The sequence below is a fragment of the Halictus rubicundus genome, chromosome 4, assembly GCF_050948215.1.
Source record: "Halictus rubicundus isolate RS-2024b chromosome 4, iyHalRubi1_principal, whole genome shotgun sequence".
Classification (NCBI taxonomy): domain Eukaryota; kingdom Metazoa; phylum Arthropoda; class Insecta; order Hymenoptera; family Halictidae; genus Halictus; species Halictus rubicundus.
Window position 1 is genome coordinate 17,206,172 of NC_135152.1, and position 21,131 is coordinate 17,227,302.

Below are 21,131 nucleotides of genomic sequence, written 5' to 3' on the forward strand. Positions count from 1 at the left end.
TGCCGCCCTAACTTCGAGACGGAATTAGGGGCAGCAGATTCGAAGAGTATCACGGAGACACGGTCCTTCCGGTCGACCCTCGACAGACAGGGCCGAGAAGTTGCAAAACGGCAAACAAAGAATATTAGCGCGACTATAGGGGGCTCGGTGGTTTCCGTGCGACAGTTATTTCGTTTATTCTCGTTGTGAAAAGGGGAGCTAGGTTCGATTCCTTCCGTGGGCTGACGACCGAACGGAAACGAGATCTTTGTCGGTCCTCTGCCATCTTCCTTTTCGAGAGTTCCGAAAGAATGTTACCGCCGAGAGGAGAAATAACAGCTCGGCCGACCGCGCAGCTCGAATTAAAGTTGCAGTGACAGTAACTGCGGAACGAATTCAAACTGTCCCTCTCCGCAGATTAGCCCAGCGCGCTGAAAAGTTTTTCTTCTTGTGTTGTAAGCGGTTCAAACCTTCGCACGTTTACTCGGCTACGGACATATAAACGTAATGGGTAGACTGGGCACTTTACGTATCTATGATAAAACTTAATTGGAGAAGTAAAAAATTGTGAAGACATCGAAACAATTTTAGAATGACATTTTATTAAGATTATGATAGAAGGAATTTTCTGTGTGGCTGGTTTCCTACAATTGACAATTTCTATTTTGCCTTTTATAAACAGACACATTTTTAATGATATATTTCCTTGTCTAGAATCATGATTTTATACATTTTCAAAAAATATGTACAGATGTACAAAAGCATTTATCGAGATTGAATGACAGCATCTTTACGTTTATAAGTAGACACACTTTTAATGAACACTATATTCCGTTGCTGTCTGCAATCATCATTTTTTTCCGATTTCGAAAAATATGCACAGATGTTTGAAAGTTTCCTTCAACACATTTTCAAGCAAACCCGTTGCAGAGACGAAGTCCCTCGGTCGAGAAGGAGTCTTCTCTATTTATCGGAGAACAAGCAACGCCATTTATCAACGACGATTAATAATTAAGGGAAGAGCGTAAAGGAGTTTCAACAATTACAGAACTCGGGGAAGAAGTTGTTGGCGCGGGCAACGGTGCACGCGGATAACGCGTCAACGTGATTAATCGATAAAGGCACGGCCGACGTTTTCTTCGACGATTTATGCCACTTACGGTAAATTGATCGAATCCTCTTGATGACCAGTGATTAATGGCGTTAATGAAACGGCTGCACGGTTTCACGAGTTTTCGCGAAATAATATTTAATAACGCGTTTCTCGTCGTCGAGCATGTCATCCGTCAGTCTGATATTTCACGCGAGCAAAATTCACTATGGAGTCGTCTTAATTGGCACATGCGGGATGGGCACAGATGTTTAACAATGATGAACCGAGTTCACCGTCGATGTAACCCGGTGGTACCCGCCTCTGATAATTTTGACTTTACAACCAGTTGTTTCACTACTATTTATTATTCAGTCCCTAAAACTTCTAGCAGTTTATGTTAAAAAAAAACATAAACAAGAGATCAGTAGAGGATAATTTTGTTTTCAAACTGGAAAACATCAACGATTTGCGACAAAGAATTTTACACAATAATATGACTCGCTCTACTTCTCTATAAATATCTCCGAAACTAGTGCGCGGATAAAAAAATGTATCCTACGAAAATTACTGGTCTTTTTACGTACAATAAGATCCCATAACAAAAAATATAGATTTCCATTAAAAAAAACAAAGTTGACCTTCAAATGACCTTGAAAACGCCATCCAAATAAAAAACTGATACTGCCCCCCTCTTTCCCCCTCGAAATCCTTGGATACGTGTTTGACACTTTTTTAATAACTTTCATACTTTTCGAGATATTCGGCTGGAAAGTTTCCAAATGAACACACTGTACATGTAGATTCGTGATAAGGTAGAGTGACTACATTACCGTCAAAAAATGGTTTTACGTGCTTCAAGTTTTCGTCCTTAAATAAGAATATTTTGTCGCTGGTAAAGGGCTCATTCGAAAGAGGAAGGTTCAATCTAGTGCGCGCTGGTCAGGAGCTGCCGAGATTATGCTGATATTTGGTAATATAAGCGTTCGAAGTAGGCAAAAAATTGACGATGTGCATGACGTGGAATCGAAGCATTTTTATGCCATCGGATGAGTTTTCTGGGTGGAATCGAGAGTAGAGCGCATTAGAAAATATCTCCAGCTACAAATTGAGCTATAATTTGACAATTTTAGTCGCAGAATTAAGACCCGTCGGATCAAGACCAAGACGGATCTGAAGTCTGTGAATGGAAATTATTAATTAAAAAGTCACGTAACTTCCCCGGTCACTTAGTAAATATAACACCTGAACACTTCCTTAACCTTCGACGCACTTAAATTATTAAGGGAAGAAATACATTCCCAAATGTCACCTGACTCTTGCAACACACGGAACGTTCATTTTGCATAAAGATCCGCAGTCTCCTTCCGAAAACACGTGCTCATTACCACATAGTCCGTGGGTCCCAAAGTGTCCAACGACCCCTAAGCGCTCTCAGCGAAAGTCATTGAATGAAACTGCCCGGTCGTTGAATAGACCAGCCTAGTCAAACGTTTAGCATGAATGAATCTGCTTTCGCCGAGGTCCCGAGTAACTCCGCCGTGGCAGGGATCGGCGACGCGCTGAAATCACTGTCAGTAATTAACCCCCGGGGGGAGGAGCGTGGCCCCGCGTCGCTGATAAAGATCGCCGGGAGAACGGAGTGTCGCCGTGAGAGCTCGTAAAGTTTCCCGGGAACGGTCTTGGTCATCGTTCCGGAGGCGTTTAATCGATAATCGTTAAGGAATCTCCTCCACGGCGACGAAACGAAGGAAGGAGGGTAGCTCCGGGAGCCTCAAGTCTGCTCGTAGGTGACTCCCGCGGGAATGAATGACTGATGAGGATACATCCCTCTCACGGTACCCGGCTACGAGCAATTCTAAGATTCACTTTGCGGAGACATCCGAGATAAATTGCGGCCGCATGCAAATATCCGCGATACGTCAACGCCACCGCGCCCGGCCCCGGCTGGAGAGGCTTGTTATAAGCAGGGCCTCTGTAAAAGCAACGTTCTCGCATCCCGTTATCGTTTCCCATTGTTATCGCGCGACGATAGGCCACCCCCACCCCCACCCCCCCTCGTAACGAACAAGTGGTTCCCTCGTACACCGAAAAATTGGGATCCGAGCCGCGAGGCTTGCCACCGACCGTGCTCCTATTCATACTCCAAGCACAATCGGAACCGATCGGACGTTTCTGCTGAGACAAGTTGCTTCCAGAGATCCGGTTTCGCGAACAGCACACGTCGGAGGAAGACGTCAAAAAGCAGTCGAACCTTCGGCAGCCCAGACACATAAAATATTATTGTTCGGATTTTGTTCGTTCGTGAAAATTGTCCCCATGGTTTCGTAGTTTCCTTATTTCTCACGGAACCTCTAATTTTGAATATGTGGAGTAGGGATGGGATCAAATTCAATATGTACTCACGAATCCGAGTCAAGTTCAATAACCAAGTTTCATTTCATGGGTTTCGATTACCACTTAAGAGCAGTAAATGTTTCAATGATTATACTTGAAAAGTATTCCTTGTATACAAACAGTTATCGAACCTCGGAATGAGTACTTACAAGTTTCGAAAAGATACTTATAAGTACTTCGATGTTGAAAGGAATCGAATCTTTCGCGAGTAGTACACGAATCTTGGAAATCAGAACTGCATAGTAAGTTTTAAGCACTTTCTTTATTAAATTCGTAACTATTTAAGAATAATATTTCATTTATAATACTTGGTTTTATCCTATCTCTTTTTTTTTATCGATGATATTTCCTGCTTTTGGAAAAATTCTTTCTGAAGGTACAGAAGTGGCCATTATACAAAGATAGTCACGTACAATTTTTCATAAAATGGGGTACTTCAATGAATTTTCACGCCAAAATAATAACGGGTCTTCTTTGCGTTCTAAATATGGTGATTTTAGATAATTTTCCACTTCTAACACAGCAGACGATGAGATAGGTATCGTATTATACCGAGCGTGCAAGAATACGGAAATTCGTAACGATATTCATAATAATTTCGAAAGTTTCGAAACTGTTCGACCAAGATTCGAGTATACTTGCAAGTATTATTTACGTTTACCACAATACTTGTAAAGGGTTCGAAACTGTCTGGCAAAGGTTCGAGTATACTTGGGAGTACTATTTTTTTTTTTTTCGAAGTACTTATAGTACTCCAGTAATGTGGAGAAGTAGAGGGCATAAAAAGGTCACTTTTAATTTTCTGAAATGGAACTACGCATTTTTTCATACACCGATCCGTAGTTCATTATTCCCCATAAAAATGATTAATCTTCTTATATCGAGAAACCATTAGTTTCGGAGATATTATTACACGAGTACACGTATTATTACGTTACGTGTATATGTATAATTTAATACGTGAAGACAAATTGATAGAAGTATAATTAACATTCGTGGGAAGAATACAGGTATATGAAACTTGTACTGTAACTAACATACAGGCGAAATCAGCATAGCAATTGATTCGGGATTGTTAAAGCAACTTTTTGTCGCCTCTTGTTGTCTTCTTATTTTTTATTGAGCCAGTTTGTTCGATAAAAAAAAATGAAGAATGCAACGAAAAGTTGTTCGTTGTCACTGCAGTGTGGACGTAGCTTCACGTTACTTTCCCGTCTAGTAAACAAAAATAAAATCGTCGAACTCCACGATGTTTGGATAACAACGCGCGAGGAATTCGCGAGGCTTTGTCCAATTTATGCATGACGAAGCCTCTTTGTGCATGCGAGCTTATTGCAAAAAGGTGTGATGAGGGACCTCGCGTACGTCGAGCTGTATAGATCTCGCACAATCGTCGCGTAATTGAATAATCGATAATCAAAATATTCAGCGTACATCGCAGAGACTCGATTTGATGATTTGGAATGTAACGGGCGGGTATAATTGCCATTTAACTGCTATTCAGAAGTAATTGCGATTTCTCTGATCCACAACGCTTTTCAATATTTGCGCCATGCGGTTCTGTCAACCTCCTCGACAGCGACTACACTTCTCGTTCCTGAATTTACAGTTGCACGACCACAGGCAAAATCTTTCATAAACCATAAAATGGTACGCATAATATAAAGTGATTGAATAAAATTGTAAATGATATTGTTGCGTAATAATGTATAATATGAAACAAATCATATAGAACGAGAACACTCCAGTTTAGAAGAAATTTTTGAGTCCTGGGGTTGAAACTGAAAATGAATTATTAACCCTCGGGTTATCGACAATTTCGCCAATTTTTATATAATATATTTTTACTATTTTTCCATCGAAACACGGGGACCTTTTATTTGCCGAAAGAACGGCAGAAACTTGTACCAGGAGTACCTAATATTTTAATGAAACGCTTCCGCTGTCGCGAATTTGTATAAATTTCAGCAGACCACAGGCAACGGACGAAATCTACATATTTCCTGAATAGCGGGCAAATTTATGATGGCAACCGGCTGGCTGGCACACATGGCGGCGTTTTATTCAGGATTTTAACGTCCTTGACGGGGCGGATCAGCGGATACGCGGGGGTAACATCCTGTTTACGCCCCCGCAGACCGGCTCGCGGTACAATAATGATTATCCTGTCGTCCTGCGCATTAAAGTTACGACTTCCCTGCGCCGGCAGCGACTTTCCTTGCTGCCTTGTATCCTTGGCACCGCGGGGACCGCGGGACTCATTAACCGAAGATGAATTCATTTCTTCGATGATGTACGAGCCACCCATCTATTTCGATCGGGAAACTTAATGCGCCGCGGCGTTTCCTAGTTGACGGATGACGGATTATTATCGTCCTGCTATATAAGACCGTCGGAGATATATTTGCTTTCGTTTTCATCGACTCCGAAGGTGGCCGCCCGAACGAATTGATTAATCGCAAACACGGTCGAAACTGATGAATTTCACGTCTTTCGCGACTAGACGATATTCACGGCCGTCTCGGCTTTCCAGGATGTTCTCAGAACTCGGTGAAGTGTATTGATACAACATAATCGATGCAATAAAAACAATAAGTAATAAAATGATAAGGAAGCTTTTTTGGAGAATATTTTTATGGGGGACCCATAAGTAATCAATTATTTTGAAATCTAAAACAAACTTTGTAGTAATTTCAAGTTTTTGTTTATTAATTTATTATACAATCTCCACCATTATCAAGGACAGTTTGCCGTCTTTTCTGCAAATTTCCAATCCCTCTCTTATAGAAATCCAGAGTTCGTGAAGCAAAAGGAGCCTCCTTACATCTTCGATAGAAGTGAATGTTTTATTTCTTAAATAATGTGAGTAGGGGGGTGCGATAAAACTTCCCATTGCAATTCTTTGATTTTTTAAAATAATTTTACTTTTTTGAAATATTTTGAACACAGGCTGCTTTACCGAAAACTGTCAAGGAATACGTGTTTCCTCTTCAACGATCGGTACAGAACTAAAGGCGAAGCAAATGTTTTGCAAATGATTGATTACTTATGGGTACCCCTAATATTATTATTCTTATTATTAATTTGAGTTTATTTCCAACCGGTCTTATTGATGGAGACTGTGCATGGAGACTGTTTTGACCGTCCGTGCGAATTCCTCTTGAATTCACGAGCTGCTGGAAACATTTACTCAAAGTTATAAATTCGAACACGTGTTCAACACTATAATCAGTATAGCTAATTCTCGTCGCGATTACAGTCGACCGCGAGCAGTCGCAGCTTCACCGAAAGACTCTCGCAATAAATGGGAGCAGTCCGCGTAATAATCGTGGACGACGTTCAAACTGCATCGCGGCGTATGATCAGCGGCCATAAACGTAACGCCGGGCAATCTGGAACGGTAATTGACCTAACCCAATTCTCATTTACGGAGACAATTTCGGGTGTAAGCGCGTAACGATACATCAGAGCAACGGCCTCGACCCGTTCCACCCGTTGGAACAGACAACAATGTCCGAGATCTGACTGTGTATTCGTTCGCACACGAGTTACGTACGTGTGTACAGACTCGCGTGGAAGTGTATGCGTGTTCCTGGCGCCGTCTCGACGGCCCGTTTTCCACTTCGAAAAGCCCAGAAGCTGTGCACGTACCACAGGGAGCGGCGAGTATCTAAGTTCTTTAACCTTTAGGAACCTTTATTGGAAGCAAATTGCTAGGAGCGACGATCACGGATGAAAGTTATCGATCACCAGCGAACAACCGCGACGTTACGGCAGATTTTACGTTCAATAAAGATTAGAACGCCTGCTGGGAACGACGCATCGACGACTATCCACCGTGCAGATAGGGAAACCGAACGACGAGGCTTTGCGAGCTTCCACGCTGCTCGAATGTGTACCTTTTTCCTGGGGTGTCGAGGAAAGATGATGTTCCGTTTGATATCTCATCGATGTTTCCGCTATTTATCTTGGGGCTGCGCAACCCTCCTGCTTCGCGTTTGTTATTTTTAGAATGAATGTTTCGCGATTGTTTGTCTGCAGCGTGGTTGGACTTGGCGATCGCGAAATTGAGTGTGTGCTGGAAGCTTTTCCTGGTTATCGGTGCTTTCGTGCCCGGTTAAAAGATTGAAGATAGTTATTCTTCCACGCGTGCGTAACTCGTTGAATCTAAACCCTACAAACTAGCATCCGTTTTGTCTTCTTTAACGTGGTCTGCTCAAAGAGATAAAACCGAGATTAATAATCTCGTTGTATCGAAATCCCGAATATATTTCTGAAATAGGATTCATCAATTGCCTGTGGAGTAAAGTCATAGAAAATGATCCAGAGTATTTCCAAAACTAGAATATAGTTCATTGTAAATAAGCAAGTACTGAAAAATCTTGATCCAAGTCGGTCGACGCGATCACAAGAAAATAGTAGCCCTACACGATCTATGTCACAGCACGGACCCGAGGATTGGGCTTAGATCAAGATTTTACTGTATAATGTAACGTAAGAACGACGAAGAAACTTTTTCAGGGTTAATATAAAGTGAAAATAATAATTTTTGATCGCCTCAGAGACAACATTCGTCCGCAAAGGGTTAAACGATTTCCGAGTGATATCCGACGCGCTCGTTTTAAACCTGATAGATGGCATTTTGCGAATATTTTCATTGCTCCGTCATCATAGAATGTTCAGAGCTTCCGGTTGAAGGGCTCGTAAAGGTTTCGAGCCCTTTCCCATCGCGACGTACCAATTCGTGGATATTTTAACCCGGAAGTAATCCTGAAGGAAACACTCGTGGAGTGACAGTTTCTCGCGCGACAATAAACCGGGAGTAAAACTAAAAAGGGCCGGTGACAATCAATCGGATGGAAGGGCAGTCGGCCGATCGAACAAATCGACGACGTTTTCCATTAACAGGGGATTTATATTCACCAGGATGGATCGAGCCCGGGGTCCACGTGTGCGCCGGGACTTTTCCTACCCACCTCATAACGTATAAGGATCCGAAGCGTTTAGTACACGCGATCCGGGTAAGGCCGGCGTAAATCACCCCGATAGGGAAGTGCCGCCACTACGATTCTGACCAGAAACGAGGAAAACCGGACGACAAAACGGCAGTTCGCGCCGGGGCCGAGCCATTCAATTAAGTTTATCTCCGGCCCTTACGGACGGCCGCCACATCCACGTACATACATATATCAGTTTCCGCTCGAATCTTGCAACCTGACCACGTACCTTACCCTCCTCCTTGTCACCCGTATCTGCGCTGTTAAGAACACGTACAAGGCCGAACGTGAAAGTCGTGCTTGCCGCGCGAATGCCCTTCGACGACCAGCTGATTTCCTAGATACCGCGATTACACCTTGGTCCACGAAATTCCTCGGCAGTGGCCAATCAAGTTTCACCTCCTTCAGCAGAGTTTCTTGATATTTAGAGAGAGGCCAACTGTTTCCGTAGCCCGCCATTTTAAGCGTGATCCGTTTGACCTAATCCGTGACCGGAGGATGAAATTACAATCATTTTTTCCCCCCCTCCATTTTAAAGATTTATTAACTGCAAGGTGTACGTAGATGGAAGATATTTTCGAGAGTAGAATGTATTTTGATGGTTTTATACAGGCTGCTCTTTTTAACGAAGGCCACCTAAATATCACTTAAAACAGTACGTCGATACACTGACAGATAAATTGAAACTGATCGGGATTTCAAACCGTTATGTATCATCAGTATTATGACACTAAACATGTTTATTTACATTCACGCTCTTGATCGTAGAGTCTTGATCAAAGCCTACGATCTCCATAGACATCAGTTCTTGGTAAAAATTTAATTTTCGAAGACCAAGGTCATGTTATTACACATACCTGGATCTCTTTTTCGATCGGTTACACGGTAAAATAAAAAAGAAATGTAGTTATGTATAAAAACACTTATGACCTTGATAACTCCGAAAAAATGACTTTCGGAAAAAATATTCTTGCCAGATATTTGGTCCGCTGACACCATGCACATTACGTAACAAATAGTTTTTGCATCAGAATAACCTGAAGAGATATTTAGGCGGCCTTACTTAAAAGGACCACCCTGTATAGTATTATACTTTATATAAACCTTTCGTTGGCTACTCCAGTTTTGCTAAATATTATATATGAACATCAATTTATACGAAAATGTATGTGAGAATTTTAAAGGACTAGTTTGTATTGATTCTTGCGATTACTTTGTGACGGGTTGCTTTCGTATCGTTCATTTTCAACGTAGGCTACAAGGGGAGATTCTACGTAATAGTGTTTTTCCTCCATAACTCCGACGTGTTCCGGTGCAAACGGTTCGGTATCTTATCTCTCCTTTATATGATACACCCAATTCCTTCCTTTCCATTTCGCCGGTTCATTTCACCGTTCGTAAGTTCATTTTTCCGTGATATCGTCCTGGTCGTGCGTAAAATGGCCATTGGACTTTGCCCGAGCCTCGTGCTTGCCCATAAAGTTGCTTTAAAGCACGAAAATGGGGACCACTCTTTTGGATAAGGGGAAACTACCCCTGGAAAAGTGACCCACTTCCGTCAGTTATCTACGATCGCGATGGAATGTACACGTTTAGGCGATTACTATCTCTATGTAGAAAGGAAACGATACTAATTTCAGTTCGTCATAGAAGTCTTATCGGGTAGCCCTTTGCGAGCGTCGATAAACCTGAGCCTTCAATTGAACTCGGCAGAGATATTTTCGGTTACGTTTTCATTCCCTCGACAACTCCCCATATTTTTATACGATTTTTGTTTCGGTAACTTCTGTCATGGAAATGTAAATTTATCGAAAATTGTGCAGACTTCGTATCAATTCTATAAAAATATATTGCATCCCGTAAAGATGACAGAGCGAGCATCTAAAAACTCCTAATGCATCCACCCCGGCCGTTTCTCGAAATACTTTCACGTCCCGTGACGAAAGGCGACCATAATCGTTGCGAAACAATTCCACCGAGGGTGGGTTCGTCTAAAAAATTGCGTCCATTGTTCGTCGGTTGAAGTTCAAGGGAAACAACGAAGGTTTTTTCGGCTGCAGCATGGTCGAGTCAGTGAAAGACTCGGACAGGGAAGCAGTCTGCCGTGAACGCGATTCCGGTTCTTCTTAAAACTCACCCTCCGCCCTTAGACTTTCCCTTACGTCCGGTCGGAATCCCCCAGCGCTTCTCAGTTAGGTTAATGGAACGCATTGCCGCAAACGGCAGGAAAGTTAAGGTCGTTTCCGATTGCAAATGGACCGAAGGCAAATCACACTGGCGACGGTTCGGCGAATTTCTTGTCGGCCACGAGACACAGGTAAGGATTGTAGTAAATTTTCATTTCTTAACTTATTCTTTAATCTCCATCATTATCAAGGACAGTTTGCCGTCTTTCCTGCAAGTTTTCAATCCCCCTCTTATGGAAATCCAGGGTTCCTCAAGCAAAAGGTGAATGTTTTATTTCTTAAATAATGCTCCAGAGATCTGAAAAGATGATAGTCAGAGGGGACAATATCCGGTGAGTAGGGGGGTGCGATAAAACTTCCCATTGCAATTCTTTGATTTTTTAAAATATTTTTACTTTTTTGACATATTTTGAACACAGGCTGCTTCACCGAAAACTGCAAAAGAATACGCGTTTCCTCTTCAACGATCGGTACAGAACTAAAGGCAAGACAAATTCTTTGCAAACAATTGATCACTTATGGGTACCCCTAATATTTTTAGTATTCGGTATTTCGTAACGACATCGCAATCGACGTACAATATCTGAATACATTTCAAGTGATAATGTATTTGTCATTCGGATATTTTTATTTCAATGCTTCTTCTGTCTCTTCGGTCTAGTTTAAAAGAGAAGGTCGTAAAATCATTCGAGGGAGTGTCGTTCGCGACGCCGAACACTGGTAACCATATTAATCTTTGTTCGTCTGGGGGTTCCGGAACGTTCCAGGCGTTCGGAGAAGAGGCGAAGGTGGATTCGAAGGTGTCTGCGCGCAACACGGTATTTATCTCCGCGTGAAATATTGGTGTCGGGGAAGGAAAAGCGGAAAAGGAAGCCGGCGCCGCGGACGGGAAGCAAAGCCGAAGAGGAAACCTTCCCAGTCGCGTCCGAATGAAATGCTTCTGGTTATTGCTTGTTTATTCCGTTGTTTTGCATGCCGCGACAGATAGCAAGGAATGCGTTTCTAACGCGGAGTGCATTTCGTGCTTCTTCCACGCACGCCGCCGCGGTGCAGGAATCTTTTACAACGGTTCTCCGTCAGATTTTTCAAGCGGACACGCGCCGCATACTTATCGAAACAGGCGTCCTTTTACCCGGCCATCTTGAAATCTGCGAGTTCTGCAACGGTTACCGCGGCCACGACGAGTTATCCGATTCGAATTGAATAGTCTCGACTGTTCGTCAACGTGGTAGCGAACCTGCGGGTTTTTATGCGAGATAAACATTTTTTATCTGAACTGCATCGAACTGGAGTGAGATGGAAATTTACTTTCCTTCTTATTATGTTTAGTAGGTTGAAAATAATACAATAGTATGTTGAAATTAATTCTTTCTCTACGAAACAAGTTTACTGGAATATAAACTGTATGTATAATTAAACTGTATGTTTTGAATTAAATTATACACTGTATTTGTATTTTCTCTCGTAATTAGATGTTCCTTTCAGACTCGTTTTAAGTATGACTTTCAAAAATTGAGTGAAAAATCATTCAGTGTGAAACCAATGAAAAATATTAATGGATACGTCAGAACAGTATTTGATGTTTGAAACTCGTGCATTAGATCAAAGAAAATTGCACGCAATGAGATTTTTAAGATTCTTTGGTTAGAATGGTTTTGAGATTAAATAGTCGCTTCAAGTGGATTTTGTAGTATACTCGTGGGGTCTACGTGTGGCGGTATTAGCACGATCTAGAATTCCAGAAATTAAACGGTTTAATTCACGTGACGCGTGCAATTCATTAGCGTCGTCGGAGCGCGCGGGGCTCGTAAAAATTTTTCATAAAATGACACACCCCGCGAAAGAAATCGCGCGCCGACGCATTTAAAACCGGAATCGTTCTCCTCGTTGCCTCCGAATCGCGCTTATTTGCATACACAACGGCCAAAATGGCCGTAACTGCATCGGTTTTTCCGCGGAGCCAGCCCTCGCAACGATCGTCGAGGAGATTAGGATATTATGCTTAATTGGATCCTGTTAATTTTCAAGATCACCTGGAACTGCCGTCGAAGGTGTGCAGCTTCGTTAGAGGACACCGCATATTTTCCACAATCGAACGAGATACGATCAAACGCATTTTGAGAAAGAATTCAACTACGGATTTCATTACAGAAACTTAGTATACTTTCCAATTTTGTCAATTTTCCAAACCGTACGAAAAGGTTTGCTTGGTTTCTTGGAAAATTATTAGGACCTTGAATAAGTTCTCGCTGTTTCTTTTACAAAATAAAAGCTTTTACCCAATGTCCTTGCTTCTGGATCATTCCTAAAACTTTTAAACGTTATGAAACAGTTGACTCATCTACTTGTAATGTTTTTCCAAGTTCTGCTAGCGTCTGACATCGGTCTTGATCGAGTAATTCCTCCAACTTTTCGTCTTCAAATTTTTTCGGTGCGCCAGGACGTTCTTTATCCTCAAGTTCAAAATCATTATTTTTGAAGCGTCGAAACCAGTCTCTGCATGTCGTATCCGACAAAGCATTGTCCCCACAAGTCTCAACAAGAATTCTATGTGCTTCAGCTGCAGATTTCTTTTGAATAAAGTAGTGCAATAAAATTCCCCGCAAATACACTTTATTTGGCACAAAAGTAGACATTTTCAGAACTAAGAAAAAATTACTTTGTTTACACTAAAGTGAACTACCATACACTGAAATTTAAGGTTAGATACACTAGTGCCTTGCATGTGTGTTACCATTCGAAATTCCACGAACGGGGTACTGCTACTGCCATTTTTGAAGAAACAGCGAGAACTTATTCAAGGTCCTAATATATTGACAATATCTTGTTAATTATTAGATTTGATCGATTCACGATACAAAAGGTCGGTCATTCCGTGTAAAGAAGTCAAGGTGACCTTGGAATCTCTGAAACTCTTTCAGCCATATAAAAAATGTTTGCCCCACAATATTTCCCTCTCTGCACCATGCAAGAATTGTATACATCGTTTTTCTCGTATTGTTACAAATAACGGAAATGTTATTGGTCCACTAAATTAGTCGAATAAATCGAGCTTCGGAATGTCACAAGTAGCACGATCTCGAAACACCGGCACAAGTATCGCACCGGTTCACCGGAGCACAAGTAACGTGATTCACGCGTGGAATGATTTTTCGCCGGTGCATCGCGGAAGCCGAGATTAAACGGCGCTGCCGGCCGTCATTATCGCCTCGGAAGATACCGTAAAGTGCAGGTTGCGTTAAGAGCGTAAAAGATTTTCGATGTTACCCATCTATCACTCCGGCCACCGCGCCGGTCGCTTGTATCTCGGATAAATGAACGCCGGATACGATGATTTATGGAAATAACTGTAATTAGAAACGGGGGAAAATTCGAGACGCGGCGAAAACGGTAACTCGCCGCCGATATCATCTTCGCCGGTTGCATTTCAAGCATCTCGAACGTTATCTCGAAACGGGCTGGAAGTGTCGGCAGCCATTCCTTACGTTCTGGACCGAGGAATGACCATTAATATCGATGATTGGCGGGTGCACACTGCAGACGCGTTTCTGTGATATCCGCGAGGTATTCGGACCGATTAAATAATTCATATCGCGGAATTGAATGACTCGGTACAGCTGCGAAACATAGCAAAAATAGTCTCTGACAATCACCGGAAGTTAGAGACGTGTACAAATATGTTTCTTCTCTTGATAATTTTAGTACGTACAAAATAATGTAACGACAGTATTCTCATGTTTTTACTTTCTTTTGTATTTCGCCTACTCATTTTTGTCATAAATGCATAAAATTCGCGGGTTAGTCATCGATCGAATATGAGAGGAACTTGAAAAATTCTACAATTTCCAACAGAAGACGATTTCAACGATTTCCAAGTTTTTAGAGAAAACTGTTTAAATAATTGCATAATTAACCCTTTGCACTCGAGTGGTGACTCTGAAGCACCACTAGAAATTGTTGTGGCATTATTTCAAAGAAACTAGAAAAAATATTACAAAATATTTGTTACATTACAAAATTTGTAATTAATAGATCACTAAACATTCAAATATTATATGTAGAAATCGGATCAGTTTCGTACGAATAAAATGAAAATATTGTAAGACGTAAGAAAAATTTAGTTTTAGATTGAAAATAGCTCCGAGTGCAAAGGGTCAAACTATCGTCAAACAAATCCTTTTGCATACATATTTCTCAATGCTTGTACTTGAAAAATCGATTTCTTGAAAATGGGAAACTAGGTCCCTCGAGGTGCGGGACCACATTAACAAGGATAATTAAACGTTCGGAGATGTTTTCGTTGCGGAGGGGAAATGGCGGACAGAATTTTCCGCGGTAAACGGTGCAAATAATTGGCAATACGGATTGCATTAGCATTTCGGCAAGAATTCACGCAGAACAATATCGGGCCTGGAAACTGCGTTTCCTCGAGGGCCAACGCGTTCCGGCCTGTCCTCCGTTTCAATTCACTTTCACGGCCGGTTAATTCGCGGAGAGCCGCGCTTTGTCTCCGTTCTCGTTTGCGCCGGAATTTACAAAGTCCGTTGAATCGGGTCCCGCCCCACCACCGGTCTCCCGGGTTTATTATATTTTCGACTAATGAATCGGCCTTGTCCGTTTCGAGTGTCCAAAAATATTTGCGTTCCCTGAACGTGGAACACGTCGACGCGACGCGACGGCCACGAGGAACGAACAAAGGTGAGCGCACGGCGACCCCCTAAGTAATGTTTAACCTTGACGGAAGAAAGACACAGGATTCAAGGCCACGGGATTGTTCGCGTCGCGTTATTGTCCGAAATTAATTGTCCCTGGCCGCGGAAGTAATCTCTCAGACGGAATTCCGGAGTCAAAGGACCTTTTTCAGACATTTGCATTGCGCGAGTTTCGCATTTCTGACGTGAGTTCGTGAACGAGATTTTAGAAAAATGTACGTGACGTTTACGACGATTTTTCCGTGGATTAGGCTAGCGAATTTCGCTGTTGCTATGCGAAGAAATTACGCGATTAATGCATCAACCCTCTACAACGCTGTGTAACTTCAAAATCGCAAGTTCATGCTTTTCTTCGAGTCTTCCTTCATCTAATTTCATTGTTCATTTGATTTTAAAACCCTTTTAAACCGTTTGGTACACATTTTGTTCAGTCGTGAACAAGATCGAGCTGTTTTGTTACAGTTTTTTGGATAGCAAATATATGCGAAAGCGCTAATCATGGCTTTTTGATTGAATTGCTCAGTGGTTTTTTGAAGGGTCGATCGACCCCTTAGATTGTTATACGGTTATTTGGTAGGTCAACGACAAAAAGATGAGTTTTTCGTGCTATACTGAAACGAAAGTGCAGGATGAAGATTGTACGGGAAATTGGTCGGAGTTTGAACAGTCTGTTGGAGGGCATCCATTTAATGGCGGCGTCGAAGATTCCGAATTATAATTGAATAACCCTTCTATCCGATGTGACCCCTTCCGATCTCCGCCCTAAGCAACTTTATCTCGCGAGCCCTGTATTCATTACAAATAATAGGCTATTTCCTTTACAACCACTTCGAACACGGTACGCGTGTTGCTCGAGTGGCGTTAAAATAAGTTACGCGTTACGGCCTCCAGCCCTCTCTTCAGCAACCCTTCTCTCGAAAAAGTATCGCGTACTATGAAACAGTATCGAAAACGGTTCGAATATCGACGTTCAAAGGGGACCACTTTCTGAATTATTTTATTTTTTTACAACTCGCCAAAGCTCGTCCAATTTATCGTCGAATTACAATAATTGATTAAAACCAATAGAAATTCTATTCTTCAACCTTAATTAGACACGTGACTAGTAAAATCTCACTTTACATCTAATAATAACCACGCAAACAATCTTCGTACGATATCTGCTTCACATCGAAGCACTGAATTAAATCTGGCACTCCGTCATACTACAACTTCAGATTCAGTAAAGCAATTGTTCAGCAAATCGTACATGTTGTAACAAATTTTAGACGCTCGTTTTAAAGTGTGACGCAAAAGATAATTATGAGAAGGCGGCGGCGCACAGTTCGCACGATTAATAACAAGTTAAGAAAATTGGTAAAAATTGGAGAACGATCTAGATAAGATGATTCCGGAAACGTTGAGACTTTAATGGGATCCCCCGTTAATAAGAACACTGGTGAAGAGTCTTTAAAAACTGTCCCCGAGAATTTAAGGCACAAAGTTGCTCCGGCTGCTCGAAATATAACTCCCAGGGGACGTAAATATCGTTGGAAATTCCCTAAAACTGTCATCGAAATTTTTTTATGCACCGGTTACGCGAGAAAGAGAGAGAGAGAGAGAGAGAGAGAGAGAGAGAGAGAGAGAGACACGCGGGAACTCGGATAACGTCGGCGAAATTCTTGAAGAAGTTCCGAGGAACTCTCTTATCGACAGTTACGAGGGGACTTCCTTAAACTTCGTTGCTTCTTGAAGATCACCGAAGAAAAGTTCCCGACGAATGGACGGGAAGGATAATCCGCGATGAGACGTAAAAGAATGAAACCTAATTGAAGAGTGGCTTCAATTCTTCCGGCCGCTTTTTTATCTGACAAAAACGACTTTGTAATCTGCAGACTGCACGGCATTATACCTATTCTTCAGATCTGCAATGGTACCGCTTCTCATTTCGAAAAGGATGTAACAATTTTCCAGGCTACGCGATGTACCGAACAAATACTTTACACAGTCGTTCATGCATCAACTGTGCACAGTAAAGTCTTGATCTAAGCCCAATCCTCGGGCCAATGCTGTGACAAAAATCGTGTAGAGCTACTATTTTCTTGTGACCGAAAAGTGACGGCACTTTTGCTGGTCAAAATAAGAAATAGATTTCCAAATTTATTAGAAAACGTGGCTTTAAGCGTTCGTCAGACAATGTGGTATCAGCACGATGGATGTCCAACACACTAAGCACGAAGTCCATATTTACCACCCATAAATTTTTTCTTGTGGGGAACATTGAAAAATATTGTGTATCGAGATGCACCAACAACTGCGGAAGATATGAAGCAACGAATTATCGCAGCGTGTGCTACAATAGACGCTCCAACAATACGGCGTGTGAGAGACGCAACAGTTCAAAGACTATAACGTTGCATCATTGCAGATGGCCGACATTTCGAACATTCTTCGCGAAAACAGTAAAATATCTCAGCAACGGTAAGTTTTAGGACAAATTGCAGTTTAGTACTTTTATGCTCAGAATAAGCCAATCTATCGAAGTCGAGCATAAAAAATTGGACCACTCCACTTGCAAGAATATCGTTTATACCATATTAAGTAGTTTCTTGAACCCTACAACTTCCGTAAGTAACATTTTCTCGTATTCTTTGGAATAACCAAGATATTCAAGTGGACAGAGTTCGTGGGACACACCGTATCTAAAAATTTGAATTACAGTAGAGTATCTGTTGCGTTCGTGCAAATTGTAGCCGTAAAGAATTGATACAATTTCCAGGATAAATAAAGTTCTACCACGCGACGCAAATAAAGTCAGATAATCAAACTTTCCTTTTTCCGATGTAGATTTAACTAAAAATTCTGTTCACGCTCGAGCGTCGCGAGTTAAATAGAAATTGTTGGGCTAAAATGGCGGAGTCTAGTCTACGTCGGCCACGTTTCATGCGGCGAGATAAGAAACGAATCTCTCTAATTCTCGCGCTGATTTCTAATTTGGATGGAAATTCGGTAGATCCGATCTGCAAAAGTGGTGCCATTGCGTGCCGTCGAAAATTGTTTCGGTCTTCGTGACCGAGGAAATTTCGAGCGTGTTCTATGCCTCGCCTATTACTATTCCTCGGGTTTCCTAATTTCTGTTTGCTTTCGGATCGACCGAGGAAACGCGAGCCAAGAATAAGAACCAAGAATAAGAGATGCAAATGCACTGTGATCAGCTGAGTGCATTGTGGTTCTTCGTACAATTTGAATCGAATTTTTTATACAATCGAAACTAATTCCTCGTGATCAGAGGTAGTGACAGAGTGCGGTGATATTTGCGATTCTTCAACTAATTCATAAATAACGAAGTGGCGGGAATTTCGCTGCACAATTTTTGCGAATTTTTGGTTACAAGAACCCTGTATCCTCCCTTATTATCCCAAGGCAAGATTATTATCACATTGCTTAATGGCGACCAGCTGCTACCAGGGACACAGTTTAACTTTTTTAAAAAAGAAAATTTTTCGAATTTTTTTCTTAATATACTAATAGGTTTTCGGTAAATCACTTTCTTCTAATTTAATGCAGTACAATAGAGAGAACGGTAGGAACCAATGACAAAATAAATTGAAAGTGGCAGAATTGCGTATAGAGACATTGAAAAACGGGTTAGAAAATGTCTCGGGTTCTCGTACATCGGTATAATACCAGAAGCAGAAACGGCGAGTCTTTCTCGAGCAAATGCTTTCTCGAGTACAACATTTCACACGGAAAATATTTTGTTGTGTCGATCGAAGTCAGGACGATCAGTCTGTCGTTGGAGTCGGGTTGATCGATGCGGCTCATCGATGGGAAATAAATAATTTTAACGCAACGGAGTCCAGGCACCGGTCCCGGGGCGTGCCGTTCCAGGGGCTCGCATAAATCATGCGAGATTACCGGCGGTAGTGTATTTTCCGGTTTTCCACTCTTTGCCCGCGGTTGTTTTTGTCACGATACTTTATAGGCTTGCAAATGGAGGGCGGTGGAAAAGGGCCGGCCACGTCAGACGCAGACCAACAACGGGCCTGTCGTACATCATTCTCTCCACCCTCGCACGGCCGCGATCTCGCCCACAATTTCGAATGTGCTGCTCCGCCGGAGCTTCCCGGGGAAACAGATTAAAATGGAATAAACGGGATTATTCGGGGCACCCGACCGTCCGCGAATTTATGCGTCTTCGTGGGATTACTCCGTCCTTGCTAGTTTTTCTCAGGGAACCTCGAGCTACCGACTACATTTCCTTTACCGAGGCGATTCTCTCGCTTGTTAATATATTTTTACCAGTTTTTGCCGAGATACTTATTGTTAGTTGAGACTTACTATTGCTACACACAGAGACACGAATCGATTGATCATGCTCCTATTAAGTTTGTTAATTAACCCCTTCACTTGTACGCTCTTGTTAATTCGAGCGCGCTAAACAGGCCAAACTGTGCACACTCGAGATAATTCGAGCGGCGTTGTATTTTATGCTGCTATCATTTTTCACACTCGAATATAATCGAGAATTGAAAATAACAATGTGAAAGTAAAGAAAAAAAATCGTTTTATCGACACTTATCATTTACATGGGATTGTAAGCTATAACACTTATTTATTCAAGAATAAAATATAGCCTTTTTCCACGGACCAAAGCGCAGTATATCAAAAATTGATTTTTTTTTGGCCGGTTTTGTTTTTTTTTAAAAACTGTGCGTTAAGGGGTTAAGGATGCATGAAATATAACTTACCTTATTAATCTGTCGTTGAAGTTTCGTAATCGTCGCTCGATCTCGTTGCGCAGCGAGTCGTTCCGCTTGTAACGCCTGTTCCAGTTCCTGTACCCGTTCTTCCAAACTTTCCTGCAACAATAAACAATTATCTGTGAGAAAAGATACATTTCCGTGTGCTTACATTTTCTGGCGCCAAAATACTCTGCGCTCGCGATTACTTCGTTTATTGCACAAATCATTGTCTAATTATACAAGAACGCTAATAATACGCAATAATTAGCATCGATATTCCTGTATATATGTAAAGAAAGAGAGTACTTTCTTCATTTAAATATGCCGCGCTTCATATATTACGCGCGCCTTCTAATTAACCCGCCAGATGGAACAATAAACAAGATGATGAGCAGATTCTGAAGGTTGGAAAATGACACGTGAAAAGAAAAGAGTAGAGAGAATAAATAAGAAAGGAATACAGATTACACGAGTAAATCAATAAATAGATTTTAAGACTGCTAACGAAGTGAAGCAAAGAGTGATAACAATAAACTTTAATTGTTGTTTCTTTTGTTTTACAGAGAAACCAAACTGATTATTGTTATCAATAAGGAATTTTCCTAGCCCCATTATATATATATTATACATATAATACATTGATAATCTCAGATAAGTAATATATGTACATGATAGTACACATTATTTATTATTTATGTAAAACCTAATAAAGTAGTCGTACTTCACACACTTTTTATTATTATCCGGACCTTTGTGTAGTTATCCTGAATGCCTTTTTCAAAGAACACCATTATTTAAATTTGACTACTGAACATATTTTATTTTTACAAGTGCTGAACAACTGTGAAAATACGACCTGACCGTATCGCTGTTAAAATACAAACTCGCTGAAATCCAGCAAAACAGCAGCGTCACGAATACAGAAAGATAAACTAACAAGGGGAACACACGAGCTGAACAAGCGTTTTTTAAACGAAACTTGGTGTACACATGGAGGGCGGTGTATCCAAATAAATCTACCGATATTAACCGCTGACGTCCAGACA

The 21,131-nt window shown here is 41.5% G+C and overlaps 1 protein-coding gene across 6 annotated transcripts in view; it reads right to left on the bottom strand.

Annotated features, from left to right (window-relative positions):
* Positions 1–21,131, bottom strand: part of LOC143353678 (uncharacterized) — a 448,475-nt gene that overhangs the window by 97,735 nt on the left and 329,609 nt on the right. For all 6 annotated transcript variants that reach the window (XR_013082192.1, XM_076787169.1, XM_076787168.1 and 3 more), the window contains exon 4: positions 20,092–20,202. Coding sequence is in view for 5 of the 6 variants with exons in the window: in XM_076787169.1 (XP_076643284.1) it covers positions 20,092–20,202 (111 nt within the window). In the remaining variant the exon portion in view is untranslated. The remainder of the gene's footprint in view (positions 1–20,091; positions 20,203–21,131) is intronic.